This window comes from Kogia breviceps, chromosome 2 (assembly GCF_026419965.1).
Source record: "Kogia breviceps isolate mKogBre1 chromosome 2, mKogBre1 haplotype 1, whole genome shotgun sequence".
NCBI classification, from domain to species: Eukaryota; Metazoa; Chordata; class Mammalia; order Artiodactyla; family Physeteridae; genus Kogia; species Kogia breviceps.
The window spans coordinates 40,939,005-40,950,128 of NC_081311.1; the positions used below are offsets into that span (position 1 = coordinate 40,939,005).

At 34.8% G+C, this 11,124-nt stretch overlaps 1 protein-coding gene across 4 annotated transcripts in view; it reads left to right on the forward strand.

The window, feature by feature from the left end:
- PRKG1 (protein kinase cGMP-dependent 1) overlaps positions 1 to 10,915 on the forward strand; it is a 1,199,831-nt gene extending 1,188,916 nt beyond the window's left edge. For all 4 annotated transcript variants that reach the window (XM_059053703.2, XM_059053702.2, XM_067025120.1 and 1 more), the window contains 4 exons: positions 3,101 to 3,223; positions 3,303 to 3,365; positions 4,586 to 4,652; positions 6,401 to 10,915. In XM_059053703.2, the coding sequence (XP_058909686.1) occupies positions 3,101 to 3,223; positions 3,303 to 3,365; positions 4,586 to 4,652; positions 6,401 to 6,499 (352 nt within the window). In that variant the 3' untranslated portion in view covers positions 6,500 to 10,915. The remainder of the gene's footprint in view (positions 1 to 3,100; positions 3,224 to 3,302; positions 3,366 to 4,585; positions 4,653 to 6,400) is intronic.
- The last annotated feature ends 209 nt before the right edge of the window (positions 10,916 to 11,124 follow it).

An 11,124-nucleotide genomic window follows, 5' to 3' on the forward strand; every position in this document is an offset into this window, starting at 1 on the left:
TCTTAAGTATTTTTTACAATTGAATTATCTCATTATAAAAAAGAAAACTCCAAATTCAAAGTGTTTAAAATATTCTTTTTTTAAAATTTATTGGAGTATAGTTGATTTAGTGTTGTGTGTCAGTTTCAGGTGTACAGCAAAGTGATTCGGTTATACATATAGCTATTCTTTAGATTCTTTTCTCATATAGGTTATTACAGAATATTGAGTAGAGTTCCGTGTGCTATACAGTAGGTCCTTGTTGGTTATCTATCTTATGTATAGTAGCGTGTGTGTATTCATCCCTCCCTGCTACATTTCCCCTTTGGTAACCATAAGTTTGTTTTTGATATCTGTAACTGTTTCTGTTTTGTAAATTAGTTCATTTGCTTTTTTAAAATTAGATTCCACATATGAGTGATATGATATTTGTCTTTCTCTGGCTTACTTCACTTAGTGTGATAATCTCTAGGTCCATCCATGTTGCTGCAGATGGCATTATTTCATTCTTTTGTATGGCTGAGTAGTATTCCACTGTATATATGTATCACACCTTCTTTATCCACTCCTTCACTGATGGACATTAAGGTTGCTTCCATGTCTTGCCTATTGTAAACAGTGCTGCTGTGAATATTGGGGTGTGTGTGTATCATGTTTTTCTCCAGATGTGTATGCCCAGGAGTGGGATTGCTGGATCATATGGTAGCTCTATTTTTAGTTTTTTAAGGAACCTCCACACTGTTCTCCATAGTGGCTGCACCAAATTTACATCCCCACCAACAGTGCAGGGAGGGTTCCTTTTTCTCCACACCCTCTCCAGCATTTATTGTCTGTAGACTTTTTCATGATGGCCATTCTGACCAGGGGAGGTGATACCTCATTGTAGTTTTGATTTGCATTTCTCTGATAATTAGCAACATTGAGCAACTTTTCATGTGCTTTTTGGCCATCTGTATGTCTTTTTTGGAGAAATGTCTATGTAGGTCTTCCACCCACTTTTTGATTGGGTTTTTTTTTGATAGAGAGTAATCCCTTGTTGGTTGCTTCATTTGCAAATATTTTCTCCCATTCTGTGGGCTGTCTTTTCGTTTTGTTTATGGTTTCCCTTTGCAAAAGCTTTTGAGTTTAATTAGGTCCCATTTGTTTATTTTTGTTTTTAATTTCATTACTTTAAGTTCATTACTTTAAGAGGTGGATCCAAAAAGATTGCTGTGATTTATGTCAGAGTGTTCTTCCTATGTTTTCCTCTAGGAGTTTTAGAGTATCAGCCTTATATTTGAGTTTATTTTTGTGTTAGGCAGTATTCTAATTTCATTCTTTTACATGTAGCTGTCCAGTTTTCCCAGCCCCACTTACTGAAGAGACTGTCTTTTCTCCACTATATGTTCTTGCCTCCTTTGTTGTAGACTAATTGACCAGAGGTGCATGGGTGTATTTCTGGGCAAAAAAAATTTTTTTTTAACTTAAGAGAAGTCTTCTAGGAATTAATGTTGTTGGTGAAGAAGCACATATTGAAATTTAGCATTGTTTTTCAGTTTTATCCTCAGCTTAACTTCAAGTAAATTGAATTGAATACTTTATTTTGAAAAGCATGTATATCATAATCCTGTGTCTCTCCACCTACATAGAGAAGTGTATGAAATTTATATTCATCAAATGTCAATTATTTAGTGGGGTTGGATGGTTTTTACTTTACTTTCTTCTACTTTATATGTTTCACATATTGCCTGAATATCTTGGACAGAACATGCATGGATTGCAAAAACCACAAAAGTCACCTTCAATAAAATTATTTATATTAGAACAAAAATCAATGCAAAAATATAAGTTAGAAACAACATTAAGTTGATAACAAAAAAAATCCAAGATGTTTCATGTTTAAAGTGAAAATAAAAACTGGCAAGTTAACTTGAGAGTATAGAGAATATTCCATCATAACATTGTGTAAAGAGAAAAATTCTGAAATTCTAAGAATACTAAATAGAATTGGATGTTAATACATTATAAAAAGTGGTTTAACGTGACAGTTAATGACAAAGTAAATAGAAAGCACTTGTTACAGAAAATAGGGACAAAACCTTAATGCAGACCCTATCACAGCCACAGCCCTTTTTCAGCAATTCATTGTTTTCAACTTTCTCAATAGAAGGAAATATTTGAACTGCTATTTTATGGATAGACAAAAAATAATCCAGAAAACATCTTCCCCCAAGAAACATGAATGAACCCTTTTATTAGGAGAATAATTAATTCCAAAGAAATCAACTGTCAAGATAGGAAGAGCACTGTTCTGTAGAAGCATTAGTTCAACAAATATTTACTGACCACTTACTATGTGTTAGGCATTCCACCAGACTCTGGGAATACCAGCAGGGACTGGAAGGGAAACCAGCAGGGACTGGAAGAGAAGACAGACATAAAACAAATACTCATCAAAATGAAGTAGTTACAAAGTATAGTAAGTGGCATAAAGGGTTCTATAAGAGTGTAACAGGTGAATCTTAGACTAAATTCCAGTATGAGCTTGATTAGATTATTACATTATGTGTGTTGGTTGACAATGGTTATATGATTCGTTATATTTGGGTGATCAGAGCAGGCCTTTTTGAGTAAGCAGCATAACACTTCAGGCAAAATAAACAGTGCCCTGAGGTGGGAGAGTGCTGGGTACTTCAGAGGAGCAGAGAAAGACCGGTCTGCCTGGATCCCAGTGAGTGAGCGTGGTAATGGCATGAGATGGGGTCATACCAGTGATGTTCTTGTAGCCCATTCTAATGATGTTGGACTTCATCCCAAGTGTAATCAGTGAGCTGAAAGTGTGAGAAAGGGCCAAAAGTACAAGAGGTTTCCTGAATGACTAAGGACAGCAAGAGGGGTTAGTCACCTGCACTGAAAAGAAATGAGGGGAACAGTGGAGAAATTTGACCCATTTATGGGTTTTGCTAAACGATTTGCTTGGAAACATTTCCACACCGTTTTGCCATTAATCAAGTTTCATTTCACTGTCACTATTAATATATGTCCCCAAATAAGAACTGTCATTTGTGGAGTTATAACAATAAGAAGTTTTCTTATTTAGAAAACCAGGCACTATCTCTTTTCATGTCTCTCATTCTTGCAGCCCACCTTTCTCAGGCCCAGATCCTATGAAAACCTATAACATCATATTGAGGGGGATTGACATGATAGAATTTCCAAAGAAGATTGCCAAAAATGCTGCTAATTTAATTAAAAAACTATGCAGGTAAGCATTTCAACCACATTATTTTTTAAAGGCTAATATGGGAACAATTAGACCTTAACAATTATTATTTTATTTTTAGGGATAATCCATCAGAAAGATTAGGGAATTTGAAAAATGGAGTGAAAGACATTCAAAAGCACAAGTAAGTGTTCTTTCCTTATAACTTCAGGTTTGAGAGTTCAGAAAGTATTTTCCCAGGCTGATGTTTTTAAGTTAGTGGTTATATATAACTGATGCAGTTAGTCTATGGGAACATCCAAGGAGACACGTAGACTAGTGAGCCTTGTTATTTAAGACCTTTCGAGTTGTGTCTCTGGGACTTTATTTAGACACATCTGACCCTCTGACATTCTAAACAGCAGATTCACTGAATTTAGTTTTTCCTGACTCAAACTAACTAGCCCTTTTCCTCTTGAGCATGAAGAAGAAATACATCTTTTTAATCCTGGAATTCTATTCTCTACCAGAATATTAAAAACAAAAGTACTCCACCATATATCATGCCTCATTTCCTTGACTCAACCTAAAATGTATTTTTCCAACCATTTCCTAGTTAGAGTACAGTCTTTTTCTCTGTCATAGCATGTATTTTTTTTCCAAGCAATAGTAGCATCTTAAGTATCAGACCTTATCCATGTTGACTGCATGTACCTGAAGCTAAACTAAGACCATATTGGTTTTTCCCTATTAGTCCATTTCTGTAACATGCCCAGGAAATTCACATATCTACCAAGAGGAATGTGTTTACCAAAATACCTATGAATGTCTAAAAGGCCTGCCAGGAATTTGGTGTAAGCATTTGTGAATGATGAAACCTTTCAGAGACAACAACAAAAAACCTTTTGTGATCTTTGGCCCTCATTTCCACAGAAAAGCCATAGAATACCTTTATTCTACCAAAAAACAAAAAGAAAGAAAATGGGATACGTAGAGACCAAGACAGTGATGTGAACAGGTTAATTAACTGAGGCTGCCCACTGAATCAGTGACAAAAATGGAAAGATAATTTTCTGTCCTGACACTCCAGGCCCTGATTCTACCTTCTTAAAATAAATATCCTGTCGGGCCCAGCATATTATGGCATTTATTAAGTTATAATGATTGTGTAGGAACAAGGTCCTAGAGACATTAGGACTGAAATTACTAGAATAAAAAGGAGTTGCTTTCTCAGTGGTGTCTAAAATTTTGACAATTAGATTTTTTTAATATGCATTCCATTTAATAAGCTAACATTTAAAAACCTGCAATTAAATTGAAAATGTTAACTATTTTCCATCAGTCATGGACATCATATATAGGTTGCAATGCGAAGACTTCAGCTGAGGTAAAATGTCTAACTATCTACTTCTTTTCCTTTCGTAGATGGTTTGAGGGCTTTAATTGGGAAGGCTTAAGAAAAGGAACCTTGACACCTCCTATAATACCAAGTGTAAGTAGACTTTCCAGCTTGTACGAGTGTGACACACGTGAAGGTGTTTGTCAGTCATCAAAGGTCTGCTCTTTTTACATTTCTATCCTATGATCAGATTAGATAAACTATAGGAGAAATACCAGATTAAAATAGTGACATCTTCTAAAATCCAAGCTTAAAAACGGTGTTAAATATTGACAGAAGAGTATCATGAATCTTTTTTTCCCCATAATATAAAACCTTTATACATCTTTGCCCAAGAATATATTCACCTTATTTAGTCATATTCATGAATTACCACCAAAACTATGTACACTATTTTAAACTTCTGCACATATTGCATCTTGTATAGAGAGAACACATAAGTTCTTAACAATTTAGTGTGTACTTGAGTATACTTGGTGTGAGTTAGGATTATCTGCTATTGTTACCTTCTGTTTATGAATTCAGTTTACTCTCCACCATGCTGTCTCCAGGAGTCCCACCCAAATAGACCACATCAAAACATTCCCTGCCCTTTGGTTTCCTGTTGTGTGTGGTCAACAGTCCAGCAACTAGTTTCAACAGCTTTCAATTCCTGGCCAATATTGTTTCACTTATAGCTCCTCCTCCCCTGCCCCCATAGTACTTTGAAACACTCCTAAGCACAATGGCGTTCTTTTAAATTCTCTTTTCTTAACACATCAGGTGTTTGGTTAAACTGCTAATCCACTAAGTAGTCTAAGTGTTGACACTGTATTAACCTGAAATAGATTCCAGTTGACTGCATTTATAGATACAATACTATATCTAGCTAATAAAATGTGATGTGTCTTAACTAAGGAGGAGAGGGCTGCTTTGCAGTCCTGAGCCTTTCATTTATATACTTCCTTTTTCGGGGACTAATTTAAGATCACTTCTTCTACAGAAATATTTTTCCTACTTCTAAGATTTATTTCTATGCTAATATTTGTTTATTCACAAAGCAAATTACAGATGCTAATTGCATTCATAAAGTTTGACTTTTAGAACAGTATAAGAAACTTGAAGAGGTAAAGTCTAAATTACCCTTATATTTACCAGCGGTCTCCTTTTATGCTATCAGTACTGTTAAATTATACAGGTGAAATATATATATATATATAAAATAGAATATAAGGGAAATTTAAGTGTGTTTCTTTACTGCTTTTACTCATGCTCTGCAGATTGGACTCTGCCCAGTAAACTTGTAAGAGTTTTTGCTTAAGGTTAGAAATGGCTTTTTATCATACTTAAAATAAATACACGAAAATCCTTAAGATGAATTCTGCCTACTTCTCATTTCACTCCCCTCCTCTTTTATACAGTAGCCAAGTTGACCTCTCTTAGATACTTCATAGCATGGAGCTCTCTCTCACCTCAGGACCTTCACATGTGCTCTATGCCCTCTTTATGAAAACCATTCATTCTTAGGTTTAATACTTTTTCAAAGAGGCTTTCCACAATCACTCGTTTTTACTCATGACACCTTGTATTTTTTCTTCATAGCACTAACCAAAGTTTATAATTATCTACAGGTGTAATTATTTGTTTTAATCACAATTTATTCTTTCCTAGAGCGTAAACCCTATGAGGGCAAGAGCCATGTCTATTTTTATTCACCACTGTAACCCCCAATACAAAGGACAAACCTGCTCATGGTGGACATTCCAAAAATAGCCCTTGAATACAGAATGTTTTAAAAATCTAGCTTGGAAGGCCCCTAAAAAATAATCAGAAAATTTTACTGTTCGTTCTCTTGTTCGTAGGTCGCATCACCCACAGACACAAGCAATTTTGACAGTTTCCCTGAGGACAATGACGAACCACCACCTGATGACAACTCAGGATGGGACGTAGACTTCTAATGTATTTCTCTTACCTGCTTCTGCCTTGCTGAAGACAGCTTTTTCTGAGACACAGCTGCCAGCAAACCTGAAGGAAAGAGAGAAGATTAGTGCTCGGGGTCACCATGATGCCTTTGATCGATGCTGCTCCAGTAACTACAGTGGCATTAGGACTTATTGCTTAGATGACAATAGTGCTCTTTACATGTTTTCTGTTTGAACCTAAAAATAAATAGCAGTTGACATGGTGGTCCTGAAGCAAAGCCTTTCACCAGTAAAGAAATGTTTTCTATTGTTGCAATGATCTTGCTTTGCTCTGATTATAATTTGAAAGACTGTTAAGAAACACTTCAAAGAGAGTCAGTACCTTGCTAGAATTATCAAGAAGATCAAAAAATAATATATCGGGTACGATAGATTAGATTACTGTGGTACAAAAACTGGACTCTTCCCTTTCTTCACGTGAGGGTTGTAGACTCTATTACTGCAAGCTGGTGTAAATACCGTATACAAGAGGACCACACATCTGCTGGTCACAGAGTTCATGTCAAACCAGTGCTAGAAGTTTCATGATTTTCTTTCCCAGCAGTGCTGATGACGAGACTGAATGTTACCTTTCCTTTCTGACAGATTTTAAAAATTGATATGATAAAAGCACAACTGCTATGGATTCTGCTGAGAACTCTCACAGCAGGTATATATGTGTTTTCACAGAGGACTGAAGAACACAACATGCATGATATTTGTTTCTTTTTGATAAATTGGCATGACAGAGTGGAAAAAAAGCAATTCACAAACCATTTCATATTTTTTAAAATAGTGTGCTTAAAGATGGTCCTGGAAATAAATGACTAGCAGCCAATTGGTTTTTATTTATCTAACACACCCTCAAACTGAGGCTTAAAATATTCCCTTTTATAAAAATAAGCCCTTAGAGTAGGGTGGGGTGGGGTGGGTTGGAGAGGGATTAAGATCCATCCAAAAAAAATAAAAACTATATATAGGTGCTATGTATATCTTTCATCTGTAAATGTCAGTGTCTAAACAGACAACACACATTCTAATCATTACATGTGTAGCCAGAGGATCAAGCATTTTCACTAAATTTATCAAACCAAACTTCTGTCAGATTTCACTTACACAACATAGTCTAGGTAGTCTAGGGTGGAGGGAGACACAACATAGTCTAGGGTGGAGGGAGAAAGGTGACTAAAAATATATTTGAACTCACTTCTTGTCTTAGGCCTGTACCAAGAAAAGAAAGCAAGCACAAAATCATTAAGATTCACCCGATGAGAAAGAACCCTTACCTATGTGAGGTCAGGGAACAAGACAAGAACCTGGTCAGGTGTGATTACCTTTTTGTCAATGGGCAATGAGTCTATTAGCATGTGAAAGGAAGAAAGGAGTAGAAACAGGAACCCAATTTCTTAAAAGTAAATTGGAGCTAAATAGAACAGAAATACTACAATTCTGAAATATCAGACTAGCTAGGAAAGACTAGATTTGAAATATCGAATTGATTTGCTTTTTCACATGGGGAAAAGAATCAGCAATTTAAACTGAGTCCTTTGTTGGCAGGCCAGTTGACAATTATTAGCTGTCAAAAGTAGCACAGTCATTTGGAGCTTTTCCTGGACAAGTAGCATTGTACCTCCTTAGACAAATGTATCATTTTATGAGCTGTCATCCTGATTTGGAATATATGAACATGGCATATTAAACAGAGGTTTGCTCTTTTCCAGTAGAGAGTGTTTTAAAAAGTCACATATAGACAGTTCTGCAAAACATATGTCCACCGAGATTATATAGTATTCAAGAAGGCATATATTATGATTTTTGTTTGAATTTTTCATACCAAGACTACTTTAGAATATGATGTTATCAAAATATAAAAATCTAAGGAACATTTGGAGAATAAAAGTATTAAGGACATATTAAGAATTTAAATGAAAATTTTGATCCTAAGATGATATTATTATTCTTGTATTATCGGATTTTTCCCTCCCTTACAATTTCTCAAAATCGAACTATTCCTCAAAATACTCTTCTTCTACAGATTTTAGAATATAAAATTAAACATACCAAGTTAAAATCCAGCTATGAATGCTACTTCAGAAATTTAATATTGCTTTTAACTGGGCTTTTAAAAATGTAATTTCAATGTTATTAGTCAGTGTTCAGTGATTTTTTTTTAAGACTGGTGTAGGCATGCTAAAGGTTTGCTAGAATATTAAATTCACCTAGTCATTTTAAGTAAGAGAATCTTCTCCTGCAACTTTTTAAACATCCCAATAGCCCCAGAGATTAGCACTTACTGTGAATTTGGAACTATGGTTCAAGTCTAAGATAACCAATATGTACAAGTTCTGTAGAGAATGAAGAAGCAGCATTCAGCATAATGTAACTGTAGGTCGTTTCTCCCACTTGTTATTGAATCTTTGTTCATTTCACCTGTGGCATTGCATTAGGATGTCTAAAGCAATCACCAAGAAAATAAAGGTGAACTACATCTTTCAAGAATTACTAAGAGAAAACATTCATCTAATTTTCAACATTGAATTTTAAGGATTTAAATCTTGTCTTAATGAAGACACTAGGGCTAAAATTCATGGTCAGCTGCATAAAAAGCACATCTCACTTTATTTCTGAATTTTTCATGCCCCCTCTATTTTCTTCCACTAAAGAACATCCAGATAAGTTAGAATAGCGCCAACTTGTTTGATTTGTTAACTGACTTTCTTGTTAATACTTCAAGTATGGGAAATAAGGGCTTTCTGTGTGTCCTGACTCACAGGAAAACTGAAAACTGCCAAGGAAAGGAGCAACGTAACACCTGAGATAGATTGAATACATTAGGGAAAGTGATTTCTGGAAATTTGCTATGAATGATATTTGTTTGTACCTTCTTTGTTATTAATATAGGAATCAGATCCATGTGGCATTTAAAACAAGTTTATGTTGATTATATTCTTTACAAATCATAACTTTTACTTAAAATTATGGATATGCATGTGAATCACACATGTATAAATATAAATTCAACTACTGAAATTTTCCTGTCTCATTTCTAAAAGACTGAACTGATGGTGAACTTAAATTTAAAGAAGTCAGCTACCACACCGAAAATAAGGATATTAGAACTCATTTCATACAGTAGAGGTGATTTGTGCATTATCCATAACAATGTTTTCTTTCACAATAGGACCACAGACAAATATTTATGTAAATAGGTATTTTTGTGTGATATTTTGTGGTACATGTAACTTTTTTTAGTGTTTCACAGCATTATTATTTCATTTAATTTGTACTGAATGTTTTTAGGTCCAAGTAGACTTGAATTAATGTCATAATTGTCAGTATTATTGAAAATTATGTCAACTGTACTGTTTATCCATCTGTCCCATAGTTTAGAACATGACCTGGCTATCTGGCATTGTTGCAAGTGCCTTAAATTCATGGCATCCTATTAAAAAAACAAATTTGGTGTTATGCTGCATGACAAAGACAAACACACCTCAAAATGTTGTCCTTTCTTAGCTTGCTGCGTTTTACAGTTCTTTCTGCTAACAATTTATAAGCCTTTATTACGTAATATTGATGAATTACAGAAATGATGAAGTTGTTCTCTTATTTCTGTTAAATGTACCAGAGCTGTGTATCTGTTAATGAGATACAGCGTCATTTCTGTGAAATGTATAAATGTATGTGCAGGTCAAATTAATATATGACATACTATCAGTCTGTATACAGGTATTCCTGTTTTGCTAAGCTGTGCAGATTCAGTTAAAAAAATTAGTGCAGTCAAGTTCTAAAATATCTCATTTCTTAGACTCCATTAACAACAGTCCAACTCAAAAGAAAAATTGGAAAATGACTGCTAACCAAGCCTCGTCCTGAAACCAATGATGAAAAAGTACGTTGGTGCACCACTCAACAAAACAGGATGCTTTCTCTGAGTTCTTGTATGTGCAAATCACTTATAAGGCAAGTTTTCAACAGACCTAGAAAGCTGAACATTGAAAGTGTGTTGTTAGCCCTCCTCTTTAGCTGCCCCTGTATCAGCATACAGAGCTCTGGGACCTTGACAGTGACTCAGAGGTTTGGACTTTCCAAGTAAAGGGACATTTCTTGAAGCGTCATCTATCAAATTTATTTCAATGTATGATGTTTTTACAACTGCTCAGTTCTTTTGTATTCTTACAGCTATGGTTATTTGATTGTCCTCTTACAATTCGTTCTACATGAAAGAGTCCTTTGTTAGTCAGAATGCAACAACTGTCATCAAATGGTCACTGACCACCTGCACTCTTTTGATGTAGATTAAAAACTTTTTCATAAACTTAACCTGCTTTGATTTGCTCTGTATTTTTCCTGCAGCTGTAATTGCCGAGTGCCTGTTGTATACTTTATAGAGTTGAAATAAAAAAATAATTACTTTTGAACTTAGTTGATGTTTAATTTCAAACAAGATTCCAAGGATAGAATTAATATATTAGAATTGAAATACCATATAGTGCTATTGTAGAATGTCACTATAACAATGCAGAAAATACTTATAACCCAAGTATCCATCACAAAATGATGTGTTATCATCTAATATAAAACTAATCCAACAAATCAGCTTAAAGAATTCAACAGGGTTA